The 18,366-nt window shown below is 37.9% G+C and overlaps 1 protein-coding gene across 3 annotated transcripts in view; it reads left to right on the top strand.

The window, feature by feature from the left end:
- The window catches only part of LOC125460698 (receptor-type tyrosine-protein phosphatase zeta-like), a 242,061-nt gene that overhangs the window by 152,738 nt on the left and 70,957 nt on the right, over positions 1 to 18,366 (top strand). For 2 of the 3 annotated variants that reach the window (XM_048548418.2, XM_048548417.2), the window contains exons 9-12: positions 1,662 to 1,846; positions 1,978 to 2,110; positions 11,910 to 11,956; positions 13,450 to 16,051. In XM_048548418.2, coding sequence (XP_048404375.1) covers positions 1,662 to 1,846; positions 1,978 to 2,110; positions 11,910 to 11,956; positions 13,450 to 16,051 — 2,967 coding nt within the window. The remainder of the gene's footprint in view (positions 1 to 1,661; positions 1,847 to 1,977; positions 2,111 to 11,909; positions 11,957 to 13,449; positions 16,052 to 18,366) is intronic. The other variant, XM_048548419.2, reaches the window with a different exon arrangement.

The following is an 18,366-nucleotide window of genomic DNA, read 5'->3' as shown; positions in this document are numbered from 1 at the left end:
CTGTCGAGGAATATATGGAATTGGATAAGGATCGAAGGGATGTTTAATGGGCATTGAGGTCTCAAATCAGAGGGAGCCCCTACAGTCATGTAGATTGTGAAGGGGATACTTAAAAAAGAAAATTAGGAAAACAGAGTCATAGAGTCATGCAGCATGGAAACAGACCCTTTGGTTGAACTCATCCATGCCAACCAAGTTTCCCAAACTAAACTAGTCCCATTTGCCTGCACTTGGCCCATATCCCTCTAAACTTCTCCTATTCATTAATCTGTCCAAACATCATTTAATTGTTGTAACTGTACCTGCAATCATCACTTACTCTGGCAGTTCATTCTATGTACAAATGACCCTCTGTATGAAAGCAATGCCCTTCAGGTCCCTTTTATGTCTTTCTCCTCTCACCTTAATAAATGCCCGTTTGTTTTGAACTCGCCTACTCGAGGGAAAAGTACTTTGCAATTCATTTTATCTATACCCCTCATGATTTTATAAATATGCATAAGGTCACCCCTCAACCTCCTGTACTCAGTGAAAGAAGTCCCAGCCTATCCAGCCTTTCCTTTTAACTCAAACACTCCAGTCCTGGCAACATCCTTGTAAATCTTTTTCGAACCCTCTCCCGTTTAATAATGCAGTTTCCTTCTTATCGCTGAAAAAGGGGGACATGGGGAAAAGAAGTACTGTTGGGTAAAATAAAGGAAAATGTAAAGACCTTTTATATTGGTGTTAGGGGCAACAGAATAACCAGGGAATAATGTAGAACCCACTGGGGACCAAAATGGTAAAGCATGTGTGGAGTCAGAAGATGTAGATGAGGTTTTAAATTATAGCTTTGTCACTCTCTATTGTGAATACACAAGCAATGTAGGCTTAGAAATGAGGGAGGGGAACTCTAATATACTTGAACAAATTAATATTGGCAGGAAGGAGGAATTGACCGTTTTAGTGAGGATGCAGAGGAGATTCACCAGGATTTTAATTAGTCTGAGGCATTTTACACAAGCAAAAAAAGCTAGATACACTGAGGTTTAGAGCAGAGAAGCCTGAGGGGTCACCAGATTAAGGAATACACAATAATGAAGACATAGATAGGAAATGACCTTTCCCTGTGTAGAGGGGTGGATAACAGGGGGCGTAGATTTAAAGTAAAGGGCAGGGGATTGAGAGGGAATTTGAAATAACTCTTCAGCCAAAAGGTGATGAGCATATGGAACTTACTGTCTGAGAGATAGTAGAGGTGGAAACCATCACAAGATTTACGAAGAACATTTGAAATGATATAGAATACAAGGATGTGGGCCAAGTGCTGGAAAGTGGGACCAGAGTAGGTAGATGCATGATGACTAGAGCTGACATAATGGGCCAAAAGGCCTCTCTTCACACCATAAACTCTGACGTTAGAACTATAGCTATAATAGGAACTGCAGACGCTGGAGAATCTGAGATAACAAGGTGTAGAGCTGGCTGAATACAGCAGGCCAAGCAGCATCAGAGGAGCAGAAAAGCTGATGTTTCGTGCCTCGACCCTTCTTCCGAAATGGGGGAGGGGTGGGGGGTTCTGAAATAAATAGGGAGAGGAGGGAGATGGATAGAAGATGCATAAAGGAGAAGATGTCAGTAGTTCAGGATATTCAATGTAACTCTGTGCCATGTCTTCCAAGTTTGCAGTTCTGAACCTGAAGGCCTTCAAGCCGACCCAAGGAATAATGCCTCTTTACTTGTTCTGTGGCAAAGACCGAGAGTGGTTTATAGTGCTGTCCTGGAGAGATATGCAGTGTTCCATCAGCAATTGGATGGAGAAGACCAGACCAAACACCAGTTCCTGACAGATGGGGATCAAGACATGGTAAAGTACAGCTCAGAATGTCAAACATCACAATAACTTTTGTGTAGACTTTGCTCAATGGTCAATAAAAAGAGCAACATTGGGAAATGAAGCTAAAATATCTAACCCAATACTTACCTCTCTTGTTTCAGGGAGCCATTCTCAGAAATTTATTGCCAAACACAAGTTATGTTGTCCAAGTGGTTGCTATATGCTCCGATGGTTTGCGCGGGAAGTACAGTGACCGACTAATTGTGGACATGCCTATGGAATTTGAAGACCCAGGTAAACAAGAATCTTAGTCTACACTCTTTCACCCAATTGCTTGGAATGGCTATGCTGCTGTGCTCTTTAGAAATAGACTTAAAATAACTCCACGGACCTCTGAAATCAGTGCAATCCTGATGGGGGAGAATTAATCTTCTTTCTTCCTGAACTCTGAAGTCAATGTTTATTTCAAATGTTTTTGCTATAATTGAAAAGATTTGTTTGATGCTACTGCACAGATATCCAAATATCTGGGTTGTGCTGAGATTCACAAAGAGCTTTAGATGTGCCATGCAAGTTGAATGTTGTAATTTTTTAATGGTGGTGGGATTCCCTCATTTTGTTTTAGCTGGTGTAACTTGCTTATGGCATTTTATTGTCTTTTCAAAAGCAATGAACAATACAACTGACGCCTGTTCATTGTACTCATGCTTGCAAACTCATGGGTAGTGGGTGGATTATCTTTCAGACAAAACTGCTTTGTTTCTTTGCTATCTGTTTGCTCTCTGTACAAGATTTAAAGTTAGCCTTTATAGAGAAAGCATCAGTCAGTTTGTTATTTCAGAAAACCATTCATTTAAAATGCTACAACAAATGAAATTAATGTGTTTTATGTTTCCAAAAAGATTGAGGGCACAGTGTGAAATGTTTGTCCTGTATGTGTTTTTCCAACCACTACCCATTGACATCCCAAAGAATGCTTATTTCCCAAATTGTACGATCACCCAGTTCTTCCTGTGGCTTAGCGCATCTGCTGCTGAAACCCTCAGCTATCCATTAATCAATTCATAAAGAATTAAGAGCAGGATTAGCAGACAAAGACTTCTGAAGCCTATTCCACTATTCAGTGAGATAATGGCTGATCTGATTGTAGCCTTAACTCACAGAATTATTACAATGCAGAAGGTCATTCAGCCCATTGTGTCTGCACCAGCTAACTTAATCAACAAGAAATGATAATCTAAGGATGAAACAGAATTATATTTTATTTTACATGGCATTTCAGACTCTTCCTTGTTCCCTGACTGGTTTAAGCTTTTCTGGGAAAAATATAAATTCAAAATATGAACACATGAAATAACTTCAATTACCACCTGAGCCCCAACCCTGCCATCCACCACCACCTACCCTCCCAATAACTCTTCAATCCCTTGTTTATCCATAATCTGTCTGACTCTGCTTGAGCATACTTAATGACTCAGCCTCCACTGATCGTTGTGGACTTCTGGGAGAAAAAAAATACCCTCCACATCACTGCATTAATTAGAAGAATCTCTATTTTAAAATTCAACACTTGACTTGACTCTTCCAACACATTCCTTCCTTGCCTCCCATTTTCTACTCTTTATTAACCTGAGGTGATCCAAACCTCTGTCAATGTTCTAACTCACTCCCAGTTCCATTCATTCAGTTAAGCAATGCCTCTTTAATCAAGCAAACCCATGCTCGCTTTCAAATCCCACCAGAGTCTTGCCCCTGCATTATCTGTAAACCCCTCCAGCCCTGCAAAGCTCATAAATCAGTGAATTTCTAAGTCTTAATTCTAAATTCCCAATTTTTATAACTCTACCATTGATCATTGAGCCGTCAGCTGCTTTGGCAGAACTCTTGAAATACCCTCCTTATGTTTCTGCCTTTTTCTTATTCATTTTTTGAGCTGTTCTTTTAAAGTTTACTGCTTTAGCCAAATTTTAAGTTATTTGACCTTATATATCCATATTTAGAATTAAGGTTGCATCATAATGCTCCAGCAAAACACCTTGGAGTTTTTTTAACTGTGCCACATTAGGGGGTTGCTGTATTAAAGTACATAGTAAAGAGACCAGTTGTGAACACTTTTAGTTGGAAATATAACTAGGTAATAGTAAGATTTAAAATGCCAGGAGGGACTAAGGAGAACCAAGCCCAACCATGATTACAGTTGCTCCATAGAATACCATTTCCCGTCTCTTATGATCCCATACAACTGTAATAAATGCAGACTTCTTTTTAAAATTGTTGCACAAAAACAAAGTTGCTGGAAGAGCTCAGCCGGTCAGGCAGCATCTGTGACGAAACGATCAGAGTTAACGTTTATGGTCTGGTGACCCTTCTTCAGAACTCTTCCTCAGTTCTGAGGAAAGGTCAATGGACCCAGAACATTAACTCCAATCTTTTTTTCACAGATGCTGCTGGACCTGCTGAGTTTTTCCAGCAACTTCTGTTTTTGTCCTGATTTACAGCATCCACAGTCCTTTTTAGTTTTCATTCGGTGTTGTTGTAAATTGGAACTATTATGTTGACTAATTTATACAGTTAGGAGTGACCAACATTTTCTCCTTGCTCTAAATCTGATTCACAATGAATATTATTTGCAGAATTTGGAAAAAAAAAATCTTTTAATGCTTCCCGAATGTATTATGAGTGAAAATGTGCGGTTAGCTCACCCACACCCATCAGAATAGTGCAAAATTAATTATGGACCAGTATTGTTCAAGAACCTCTCACCACTGTACCTTAATATTTATCCAAGTACTGGAAATAATTAAGAGTCAGCCAGCTGCTCCAAGTTCCAGGGTGAATCTATTTCAGCCAGAATTTTTAGATTTGATAGGTAGGATTGCAAATGAAATGTTTCAATCCCAAATAATATGCGATATGGAATATCGCAAAAATCTGGAGCAGGAAATGTTTGACACCATTTTAAGTAATTAAAAACCTAACCTGATTATTTCTCTGAAAGATTATTAATTAAATGGGAAATCTAATTGTGGCTGAAATAATAAATGATATGCATTAATCAAAATCAAATTCTTTAAGTGAAATCAAAATACTGCAGATTATGGAAAACTGAAATAAAGAAAACCAAATCTCAGACTGAGACTAAGAGTTAATGCTTATGACTCTTTTATCATAATTCCTTTGCATTACGAAGAAGAATTATGGTGGACTTGAAACGTTGACTCTGTTTCTCTGTCAATGGGTGCTTCCAGACCGACAGAGTTCCTCAGGTGACTTCTGCTTTCATTTCAAATTCTGTATGCTTAGCCCCTTCCTCCTATCCATCACCTTGAGCCCCGAGGAATGAGCCTATATATATAGGACAAGCAATTAACAAAGTTTTTAATTCTCTTCTTGCAATATTGATCTTTTTGGTTCACTTTAAATGATTAATTATCATAGCAATCAATAATGCATAGGAAATACAATTTACAGTTCAATTGCTTGTTATATTTTAGTTATTTGCCCTTTCTTCTGATCAACCTGCAAATATAATGCTGAGGGTCTGTGACTTGTGCATTGAATGATATGCTTCATTTCATTTATTGATTCTCACTCAACCCTGGGATTTTCCTTTCTCTCCTTCATATGGCATCAGGTTATTTTGGAAGATTGACAATCAGCTATGCTACTTGCCTTTGCATTGATTCTCGTTCAGTAATGATGCATTTTTCAGTTTCACCAGTTAGCCTTGTTGCATTTGGAAACTTACAAGATGTGTTATAGAGAAAATATTTTTAAGTTAACACAAATCCCCATTCTAAATCAAATAAGTAGTAAATATTTGACTTTATAACCTAATGTAACAGATATTTTATATGTACATGAGAACCATTTGTTAAATGCATGAATGATTCCTTTTAAAGTAACCTCTTGAAAGGAAGAGTAAAACACAAACTGAATTGGGTATTTGACCCAAATAGTGCAAAATAACTCAGCATAAAGAACCAGAATCCATGTCGGGAATGTTACTGCAGAAAGATCCCGCGATCGGCTCCTTGATTGATTTTTATTAGACTTTCTGTGGAAATAGCCCTTATTGCTAGTGATCTGCCTATCATTCATTTGGAACCAAACCTACAAATGATATTTTTCTTCTTACTCACGCACAATTTTTAAAAATGAAACTTAACAAAAATTCTCTAAGATTGATTTCAGCTGCATCATTTCATCTTTTGCTTAAATTTCAGCATATGTTGGCTCTTTGATTCCACTACTCTTTTACTCTATGTATTTAACATTATCCACATTTTCACTCCTTGAATGTGTGCTTATCCAAACTTATAAGCAGATTTATGTTTTAATTTGAATGTCAGAGATCAGCTTAATATATTTACTTAAATACAGAAGTACAAATTAGCACAAAACTTCTGATAGAATTAATAAGTCCTACCGAATTCTTTAAGTAGATGACTGACTCAAAGTTGTTCATTCCAGATGCACACAAGCTTCTGTTACTGCCTCTCAGCTCTCCTTTAGGTTTGAGTTTTCTGTTATTTAGGGTTATCCTTCTTTATTAAAAAAATGCCAAGTATTCTCTATTGTCTGTGTTTTTGTAATGCGGTGTTTACTTGTACATTCAATTCAAACTTATGACAGGATATAGTCAAGATTGGCTGTCCAGCAATAGTGAAAAACATACTTTGTTTGATCAATGATTATCTTCCTTAAAAAGTTTGTTCTATTTTGCACAATAATTGTAAAGCAAAATTTGCATTTTTCAATAATTGATTGTATGCTTTTTTCTAATATATTTTATACTTTTATTCATCGATTTGGCTTATAGCTCCCAAACTTGGTAGCAGATTTGAGGGTTGGTCTAGATTACACTTAGACTTGACATATGTGACAAATTGACAGATCCATGACAACAAAGTATGGAGCTGGACCCTTAGTCTAGGCCTGAAACGTTAGCTTTTGTGCTCCTAAGATGCTGCTGGCCTGCTGTGTTCATCCAGCTCCACACTTTGTTATCTCGGATTTTCCAGTATCTGCAGTTCCCATTATCTCAGATCCATGACAGTTTTGTTTCATTGATAACATTTAAGCAGTTCCTAATGAGTGTGTCAGATAGAAGGCACAAGGCTTACATGCCTAGAACTTAAAACAAACTTGTACTTTGAGTTCTGAATTGTACATAAAGGTCTGTCTCTCATTGCTAAAAGCAGAAATTCATCAAATCTCTGGTGTATAAACACTTAAGCTTCTTATGACTACTCTTGGTGACATAAGTTCTGGAATCAGACTTCTAGTTGGATTTCTACATCCAAGGTTCAATTTTCATGTTGCAGAAGGACAAAAACCTTAGTTGATCACTCTGCCTCCAATTGATGGAACATTATTTGAATGAAACAACATGGGCATCTGTGCTCTGATCTGGAAAATCTAGCAATGATCTCACGTACTTCAGTGAGTGGTACAGCTCACCACCCATTCAGGAGATCTGTTTGATCCTGCAACAATCCTGAAAAGATCAAATGTAAAAGTGTCAGTTCTCGGATTGACTAGTGATGATCATCCTTGGGGGAAGGATTTTCTTTGGTTATGAGTTGGCTTTGGGCTCATCCCCTTTGTAGACTCTACTGATGCAATATCCGAGCCAGATCAGTGTGCTCTAATCCTGGGCGATTTATTGACTGCCCAACTTGGCTCAGGGATAGCAGCCAAGAAAGCCATAGGATGCAGAATAGTTCATCTATTGGTTAAGTTCTTCACACTCAATTGTGAAAAAAAGTGCCAGAGATGTAGAGTGAAATAGCCAATCCGCAGGAACCTTATTACATTCTTTGGACCCACTGGTCAAATTTCATTTGTACTTCAGTCTAACTTTGAGCGCCTGGGTATATTGAGTATGTCTCCACAAGTAGAACCCAGGCTTTTTTTTTAAATATGCCAGTTGAAATGCTACTAGTATGGATTACGCTGTAATTTGGATTGAGAACTCGAACTCCAAAGCATGGTGGTGGGCTAATGTTCAATTGTTCTTTGTTTGATTATGAGAGTTCGTTCACAATGGAAGTTCACTGTGCTTGACTTGTTCAGCCTTGGTGTGAACTCAGAGAAAGATATCAAAGCCAGAAGTTAGGTACTCGATGAATGCGAGTGCATTTTTTTTAGAAAGGTAAATTATCCTCTTGGCACAGACAACCTAGTGCATCATGCCTGCATAGCTCCATAATGTGAAATGTACAACAAATGACCTATACGTTCCAGGGAGGAAAATGGTTAATAGAATCAATGCAAGAGAATTGGAGTCGGTAGCAAAATAAATTTATGGTTCTCCAGAATGTTTAACAGCTTGACACTCTATTGAAATTGTTCGCACCACACAGGGAAATATTAACGTCAAAACAATTATTTTTTGCCGTTAGAATTACACAGTAATTCTAACGGCAAAAAATAACCCAACTCAAGAATTACGCAGTAATTCTAATGAGTATCTCATATTAGCAGCTGCCGAACCACATTATATCAGTGTATATTTCAGAAAAAAATATATTGTTTGGGTAAACAAAGCTATGTTTTAATTGAATTGAATTGAATTGTGAAAAATGCCTGAGAAGCTACTGGGAATGTTTTGTAATTGGATAATGCTTCACAAAACAGTGTCATTGAACTACAGGGAAATTGGGAATCTCATCACCATTTCTTTTCAGCATTGCACTGGGAAATCAAAGGTAAGATGATCTGGTCTTTTTTTAAAAATAGTTTTATGCTATTTTCTGTAGTCATTTTTAAAGACCAAAATAAAGAGAATCCTTTACAAAGATACCTATTTTCAGTGGAATAAATGTGTAATGAAATGTGTCTTATTATAGCACTTGATTTTGCTTTGAATGTTTGTAAACAATAGACATTGTTGTTTGCATTGTAAAAAGTATAAAATGCATTCTTTTTCAGAGGGCTGTGTGTAGTTGGTTTAATTTCCTTCACAGTACTCACTTTTGTTAAAATTTTCTTGAAAATAAGTAAAACCATTTATAGCATATCCTTTCAGAGAATCCGAAAGTATACTCTTCGTGCCTGGGTGATTCCATTTAACTGTGGTAGAGAGGGAAGAAGGGTCCATACCAAAATGTCAGCTTTCCTGCTCCTCTGATGCCTGCTGTGATCATCCAGCTCTAGACCTTGTTATCTCTATTTAACTGTGGTGTTTTTATTATGACAGGAACTATTGTGAAGATAGAATTTAAGCAAAAATTGCCTTTAGACAAAGAAAGTTGAAAATGGAAGGTGAAAATTCAGTAATTTGCCAGACACACTTATCCGACGTAACAACTGTGGTTTTAAAAATGTATTGTTTTACTTAAAGGGAAACCTGTTCCTGCATGATGCCAACAGGGCCCTCAAAAACCTTTGGTTACAGAGGTGAAATTCAATTCTCCCACTTGTTCTCAAATCTCTGCAGGGTTTCATCCTTCCTTATTGATCACCTCCAGCAACACAACCCTCCAAGTCCCAAATGCCTCCCTGAACCTCTCCTCCTCTGGACCTGGCACGATAATGCCTCCATTTCATCAGGAGGCTAAGGAAATTTGGCATGTCCATGAAGGCAAATTTTATAGATGCACCATTGAAAGCATTCTATCCAAATTCCTTCACAGCATGGTACGGCAACTGCTTTGCCAAGGACCATAAAAAAACTATAGAGAGTTGTGAACACAACCTAATCCATCACGCAAGTCAACTTTCCATCTATTATATTTTTTGCTGCCTTGGGAAGGCATTCAGCATAATCAAAGACCCCTCGCACCCTGGTTACAATCTTTTCCATTGGGCAGAAAGTACAAAAGGTAAAAAAGATATACCAGCAGATTCAAGTACAGCTTCCTCCCCGCAGTTATTAGATTTCTGAATGAACCTCTCAAGTCTTAAATTAAATGTTGATCTTGCACTTAGTGCACCTTCTCTGCAGCTGCAACATTGTATTTCGCTCTTTTCTATTACCCTAGTGGATTTGTGTGGTATGATCTGACTGTACTGTACTCAAAACAAAACTTTTCATTATACATAAGCACATGTGACACAGCAATAATAAATCAAATCGTAATCAAAATGTGCCTTATTTTAGAGTCTCCTGCCTTATCGATTTATTTTGCAGATTTTGGTGCCTTTTTTATAACTTTAATGGTACAGTTTGTGACCCTGACACCTCTAAAACCTATTTTGACTAAGTTTTTTGTAATCTATTCTACTGCCTCCTTTTGTGAAATTCTCACATTTTGTTTTGTATTACTTCCTATGAAGCACCTTGGAAATTCTAGTATGTTAAAGGTGTTTCATAAATACAAGATGTTCTTGTTTTTCTCACATCTGTTGCCAAGCAACAAATACTTCTTTTTTCTGCATTTATCAGCCGAGAGAATCTTACGACTAAAACACTTCAAAAAAAAACTTAAATTTGCATCAACCTTAATTTGCATATTCTAGCCATTTCAGTTTTCTTCCCATAAACATTTGCATGTCAACAATCAGCTTGTTCTCAGTGAAAGAAAAAGCTGAGAAGTCACTCATCACTTCAGGAAGCAATCTGACGAAAGCTTATTAGCTCTGTTTCTTTGGTATGATAATTTTATTGAAGGTATCAAAATGAGCTGCTAAAGGCTGCTTTTTGTAATGCTTGCAAAAAATTGTATCCTTTTCTGTAAATACCAGTGCTTGATTTTTCACAAATAAAATTCAAGGAAAATCATCTGCTAATACGGTCAACAGTAATTTCGAGAGTTACATTGAGGATTCTTATAAACTGAAATCAGAATTCTTCCTCGGTCTAATTGCCATTTCAAGAGAACATGTCCACTCAGTTCCTTTGCATTGTTGGGGTTAGTGAGCATTCCACATTTAACCATACTTCAAGCAGAGCAGCACATATTTCTGATCAATTTAATCTCTCCAACCCTGAAGTTGTGGCTTCAAACAGACTCCTGGTGCCAATGGTCTTTTTGATCTCATTGAATGACCAAACTTAAAGCATTCATGTTCTCTACCTGATATTATATATAATGTTTCCAATAGAAAGCAGCCGAAAGCAGAATAACTGGCTGATTTCTTCATTTCTTCCATTCACCTAAGGATGTGGTCCTTCCACTCATGCACTGATTAAAGTAACTTAGCTTGGCACATATCACTTCACATACAATACTCCAGGTGTGGTCTTACCAAGACCCTGTAAAAGTATAATAAGCCACCCAACTTCTGAATGTAAATCCTTTTGCATTGAAGCCAACATATCATTTTTCCTTCCGAATCACTTGCTACACCTGCCTCTTACCTTCCACAGGCTAGTGTAGAAGGATACCCAGATCACTTTGTGCATTCAAATTTCCCAAACTTTTCCATTTAAATGATACTCTGTGTCTTTCTTTTTCTCACCCCAAAGTGTATAGCATCACATTTATCCATCATACACTGCATGTGCTATGTGTTTTCTCGTACTTACAACTTGTCCTGAAGCTTCCTTGCATCCTGTTCATAACTCTCAATCCCATCTAGTTTTGTGTCATTAGCAAAGTTCGAAATGTTGCATTTGATTCTCTCATCCAGGTCATCTGTAGATGTCACGAATAACTGGGGCCTCGCCACAGAAAAATAACCATTTATTCTCACTTTCAAACAAATTTCGACCCATGTTTGAAATTTGCCCCAGTCTTGTGTGCTTTACTTTAACCTAATGGTCTAAGTGAGTCCTTATCAAAACCTTCCTGAAATCAAAATGTGCAAGATCGTCCTTATCTATCTCCTCAGTTACCTCCTCAAAAACAGTCCAGTAGATTATCTCAACCTGATTTCCCTTTCATAAACCCATACTGACTTTGTCTAATCCCATTAGTGCTTTCCAAATGTTCTGTTATCACCTCCTTGATAATAAACTTCAGCATTTTCCCCATGACTGATGTTAGGCTCGTTAGTCTGTAATTCTGTTTTCCTTCCCCTCCCACCTCTTTTTTTAAATGTGGGGTGATATGTTGCCTTACAGGGAATTCCACTTATTCTGGTCAAAATTACAAAAATGGAAATTTTTTTCTAGTCTAACTTATTTTTTTGTTTTATATTGCAGATTTTGGTGCCCTTTTCAATTTTAATGACACATTTGATGATGCAGAGGTAATGCAAATATATAAGTTATCCTTTGACTGTCTGTTGTTGACTTTAAAGAGTTATTTTATGTATGAATGCACCAGCAAATAGGAGTGCATTTTCATTTAGTACCTTGTTTAAAAGCTTCAATACATGTCTTAAACCACAAGAACAAATAATTTAAGAATAATCAAGAGTTCCAATAAATGTTATTATTTTTAACTCTCACTCTTATCTGCATTACAATACGTAATGTGCACTTTTTTGTCACTCTTCTCTCCAGATTAAATACCGATCTTTGACAGATTTTAATCTGGTGGCAAAATGAGTAAAACTACGTCAAGTTCATAACGCAATGTCAATGAATGTGACATTAAAAGTGACATGACCATTTTAAGTAATTCAAGGTTTCCTTTACTTTCCACGTTATTTAATATGCAATGTTTTCATTTATTTGTACATTATCCAATCAAGAATAATTAAACCTCCTGAGATTTTAAGTATTTGGAGCAGTACCTTCCAAAAAAAATGCTCACTCGCATCACCATTAGAGAAACTCAGTTGGTCTGGAAACATCTGTCGAGAGGGAAACAGAGTTAACATTTTAAATACAATATGACTTTTTTTCAGTACCAACTCTTGCCCCTTATCTTGGAGTGGGGGGAAGGCCTTCTGGCTTCTGGACTGAGTCAGAGCTCAACAAATAACCAGAACTGGCGAATGAAGCAGGCTAGATTTAAACCAGCTCAAGCATGTTCTGAGTGCATTGCAGATGACTTATAAGCAAACTGTTGTGGAGAACAGGTGGGGTTAGGAGTTTGGAAATGAGTCCCATTGACAATTTGTCAAATATTAAACCAATACACTTTGGAGAAAATAGGAAGTTCATCCCTGATGATTTGAATTAGTGGGTGGAATTTATTGCCATTTGACCATGACACGTTTGCTGGTCAGATAGGCATTGAATCAGAAATGAGGGTGTTTAGGGTTTTGGTTAGGGTGGGTGGAGATGACATTGTTTTCCTATGTCCAACTTGGTTCAGTCCATGGTGGGGAAGCTTATAGATGGCCTGTGACCTCCTCTCCTGCCATCTATCAATGTAATCCAGTGATGGCCAAATGCGGGTGTAATACTGGCAGCAACCACCACTTCCCTGGTGGTACTTCTGTTCAAAAGATGACTTTTGTCATTTCAAAGGAGACCTACCACTGTCATGCATCTGAGTGATGGTGGGCCTCTCGCCTGGCTGACAGACTTCAACTAAGACATCCATCACCTCCACTAAATACAGCACAATATTCCAAGTGCATAAATAAAGGGTATGATTCTTATTTGGTTCTTTCAATGTAACTTCAGCAGAAAACTTGGAGAAATAGTGTTCTATTTTATGTCTCCCAACAGTTCTGCTCGTTTTAAGCTGGCAAAGTTCTCGCAGAAGTTCCATGTCAATTTTGGTCAATAGAATACATAAAGTGAACATGTTTGCATGTTTTTTTTTAAATCTTACTTTCTCCTTCAGCCAACAGAAAGTAATCCAGGGCAATCAGGACCAATTTTACTTGAAACTCACACAACGTCAGTATTTAATCATAAATGGAATGAGAAGAGCGTGGAAGCTGAAAATGAGAAATCCATATCCATCAAAGACAAAGAACAGAATGCAAATGCTGTTCCTAATGAAAAGTATTTTGTCAAGGGAAATGAGGAAATAACCACAAAGGTTGCCATTCCTGATATTCTTTATACCCCCTCCTTCTCTGCGGTTGGAACAATATCCAAGGAGATACGTACTGCACTTCCCCATGAAACCATGATGATCTCTTCCATAGCTGAGGACTCAGATGATTCTTCAGCGGTGGGACCCCTGGAATTGGATGAAATTTTCACCATCACCCACCAAGCAAGAATTCCAGCCACGTCCAAAGAAACCCCGCACTTCAGTACTGCGACGGGATCTGACAATATATTCAGTGTACCCACCATTGGCACCAGAAATATTCCTCGGGCTGTAACGCCTGAAGATGGCCTCACAAGTAATTCAACTCCCAATTTGTTGCCTGAAACAATGATTGTTATACCTCGGATGGATTCTGGTAAAGAGCAAATGACATCAGCCAGTGAAAGAACTAGTTCCCAAGAGCTCAGCACTGTTCCTGATTCTGTCACTTCTGCAGCAACAGTCCACCCAGATATGGTAACCTCTTCCACCAACAATGTACTTGCATCTCGTGAGATGTTTTCTGAAACTCTTCTTCCTCCTGACCAAGAGATATACCTCCGTAATACTCCAGATTCCATTGACAAATTAAATACCTTGCGTAAAGAGAAGGAAATCCAAGCTACCTCTCCTTACTCTACTGGTGAGATGGTGTTTCAAACTACCACTGTGCCCTCAAACAGCGAAGTGTCCTTTCATGCTACCTCTGCTTATACCCATGGTGAAGTACTGCTGCAGCCTACTCCCTCCTTATTCAGTGCATCTTTTTATCAATCTTCTGCTTCTGCTGATAGTGAAGTGTTTTTTCAAATGACAAGTCCTTTATCGACCGACTCAATGTCTCTGTGTGTGACCTTTGATTCCCCTGCTCATGAGACATTTCCTCCTTCTGCCCATATTTTTCCTAGTAGTCAAATGTTGCTTCAAGCTACTTCTGTTGCTTCTTATGATGAAGTGGGACCATCTGGTTCATCTCTACCAGCCAGTATTGATGTTCAAGCTACCCTTCCTTTAGCTAGCAATGTGGTGTCTCTTCATACTACCCCTGCTTCCTCCTCTACTGAGAAACTCCCTAATGACCTTCAGAGCTCCTCTGAAATTCCAGCATTACTCAATGTGACTTCTGCTGCATCTAGCAGTGAGCTGGTGCTGCATACCACTACTGCAACTTCTGTTGGTGACCTGTTGTTTGAATCTGCCCTTCCTTTACCCAGTGGTGTGATGTCTCTTCAAACTTACCCTAGTTCTAAAGATAATGAGATATTTCTTCATGTTACTTCTGCTCTTTCCGACAGCCTGATGTTGCCTTTGACTCCACCTGTTGTTCCCAGTGATGAGACTTTGAATGTTACTTCTGCACCCCTAGTTGCAGACATGTTGCTTCAAGTGATCCCTACTTCCTATGAAAGCAAAATGTCTTCATATGCTTCTCCTGTTTTTCCCAACAGTCAAATATCAACTGCAGCTGCTCCTGCTTTATCCACTAATGAATTATCCCTGCAAGCCACTGTTAGTGTCTTTGATAGTACAAGATCATTGAGTGATTCCGAAACTTTGAGGAAAAATGAGACAATGCTTTATGTTTCCCTCATGCCTTCCAGTGATAATGCACTCTCTTATGTTTCCTCTACTGTTTCCCATAACCAGTTTTCTGTTCCTACTAGCCTGCCATTATCATTTGATGATGCAATGCACGTTTCTGTTCCAGCGACAAGTCCCAGCAGTGAGCTAACCATGCAAGGTTCTGCTGCTCCTTTGCCAGCTCCTTCAGTGCCTTCCTCTGTCACATTGCTGAGTGAAAGTCAGGATGGTGAACTGTGGTCTTCTGGTTCAGAAATTGATTTGTCAGAGGCAGATGGTAGTGTTCCAACAACATTTTACCCCAGATCTGAGGAAGAAGGTCACTTAAATGGGCAGATATTCAGCACTACAAAGGAGCAGAATAGTCAGTACCCCCAAATCCTATCAGGATCACCTGCATCTTCTGAAGAAAACTCATTCATCACCACTACTTTTAACTTCAATTTAACAGATCCACATGTGGACAGAAATCATTACATGGCAACAATACTGACACCAAAAGCATCCACTGGAAATCACAAAAGACCAACAATAATAGGAAGACATAATTGGACCACAACAGTAACTACGAAACCATCCCCATCATACTCTAGGACTAGTACCTTCCTGACCACTGAAGAGGAGAGTGGTTCTGGCCAGAGTGCATCTGATAGTCTAACTGTTAATGAAACTTCAGTGGTGTTAAGTTCCCTCGAGTATAATTATAGAGCATTAGACAGTACACCAGGCACAGGTAAAGCAGCAGAACCAAGGACGTCACTGCCTTCAGCTCCATCTGTAACTAGTGGGCTTGAAACAACTTTGTTCAACATTTATGAGGCAGGTTAGTTATGATTGAAAACCATTTGCACAACCAAAGTTGAAATCAATGCAGCTCTGGAGGGGTTGGTCAGTGACCTTGGTAGTGGGATCCTTGTTGATGCCAGAAAAAGCTCTGTACTAAGGTGACCTGCTTATTTCTCTATGTGACTGTAATCATGGTTGATGGGGTCAATAGTAACTGACCTACATCTACATTAGAACTTTAGGTTAACAAAAACCAAACTTTGAATTTATATTTTCAATCATTCTGATTTGGTAATGATCCAAATTAAGTCAGAATTGCCATCAGACTTGTGTACTATATTTTACATAACTGCATTGTTCTCAATTTATTCAGAAATTGAGCTATCGTGAGATTGTTTGCTGAGTAGCGCAAAGTGATCTCCTACAGTGTAAACTAATGCTAACTGTGAATAATTTATATTACAGTATCAAGATTCAGAAAGCCTTCAAGTTTTATTATAAATGAGCCCTGGGTTAGCATGTTTGGTAATCTGAGAAATGTGCAACATTGCAATTGACTAATATAGTGAATCTTGTACAATGAGTGCAAATAAATTTATACTCTTTTAGGAAAGTAACAAAAAGAAAAACTTGATTGATATAGAAGACAGGAGGGAAATATATCAATACATAGACAAATGATGTGCCTAAACCACAAGTATTCCCTTAAGAATTCTTTTCTTTACCTTGTGACAGTAACAAATGCAGAGAACAGGCTTTTGAGATATGTTGTGTAATTTACTTCCCTGACTCATGCAGTTAAAAACATGATGGAAGTCAGTGCTTTTGGGCTAGGTCCAATGTTTGGTTTACATAAAGGAGTGTTTTATTTGAGACTAAAAGCCATTACTCCCTTGCGAAATAGCATGGATCAAAAAATGAATAGTATTGCTACACACTCAGTGTGCACTGTAATATTTGGTCAGATGAAAACCATACTGTTTGAATTTAAAGAAGGTCTGGTGTTTTAATCAAAGTAATTTAACCTGGTTCAGTTTGTTGTCATGGGTGCCTTTCTTAATGTATGGCATTGTATGAAAATTTACAGAATTTGGTTTTAAAAACACCTATGTCAACTGGCAGTATCAAACAACTGCTTTATAAATTATTTAAAAGTCAATGTGTTTTCGGGAAATAATACTACGGAGAGTTCCAGTAGTGCTAATATGTTATCGTTATCAATCCTGATATGTCTTTATTGTCAACTGGATCCTTAAAAGCACAAGAGAGTGATGCCTGTGTTGTTGTATATTTCTCACTGAGCTGTCTGGTGTTGTTTTCGATTTTGTGGTGTGACTCGGTATAACCATTACAACAGTAGATTAACAATTAATCTTTCTTACAGTCAATGTGTTGATTAATATACCTTCTATTCCTATTCAAATGTAATATAAAATTTCCTTTTCCAACCAGGGGCATTGCAGTAATATAGTTGATGATTAATGCATCATTTTGAAGTAATTTCTGATTCAATTAATATGTGCCAAACAAAAATGAGTCAAATGAAGCTGCAACCAGACAATACACTGACTCCATTTTAACCTGGCTGTTGGAATTCAAGGAGGTTTCCCAATATATCTACAATTATTAGGTTTGTGTTGTGTTCTCCAACCCACAAATGGCAAGTTAACATAGTTGGCAAATTTGCAATGCGAGTGATTGGACCAAACTCTTGACATAAATGGATGAATTTAGTGTGCACTGTTATTATGTTCTTGCAGTAATTCTAAATAAGTGGTAAAGGAAAAATTAAGCTTTTTTTAAGTGATTGAATATTGTATGAAATGTAAAGATATTTTGTGTGATACCAGGACCCCTTTACTCACCACAGAAAGTCCACGGTGTATAATAGTTTAGCGAGACCAGGCTCCTTTCCCAGAAGCTCTCAACAAATCCAAGATTAGGGGCAGAGTGGTGCATTTGTTCCACATCACCCTGTCATTTTAGTCAATTATTTGCTTGATGCAATAAGCTTGAAGCATTCCCATCTGTATCTCGTTCTCTGATTAGTGATCCTGGCATGCCAGACTTTAGGACAGGAGGTTTGTCAAGCAGATCTACTGCCCTAATGTTAATTCTAACCCATTGGTCAAAAATGAAATCAGATTTGTGTTCAACTGTAAAATAGCATGCAGTAGGAAAATGATATTTAGGGACAAACATGGTCATGTGGCTTTGCAGGAAGTACTCAACTATCCAAAGAAAGCAACTGTCTAGTAATCAAACTTTCTCAGCACAAAGACAGTCTCATCTCATTCTGGTAGGTGTACTGGTCAGAATTTTGTTTTAAAGAAAAACATATCAGACCAAATA

The sequence above is a fragment of the Stegostoma tigrinum genome, chromosome 18 (assembly GCF_030684315.1).
Source record: "Stegostoma tigrinum isolate sSteTig4 chromosome 18, sSteTig4.hap1, whole genome shotgun sequence".
Lineage (NCBI taxonomy): Eukaryota > Metazoa > Chordata > Chondrichthyes > Orectolobiformes > Stegostomatidae > Stegostoma > Stegostoma tigrinum.
The sequence above is the reverse complement of the archived record's forward strand: the minus strand, read 5'-3'. Positions and strand labels throughout refer to the sequence as shown.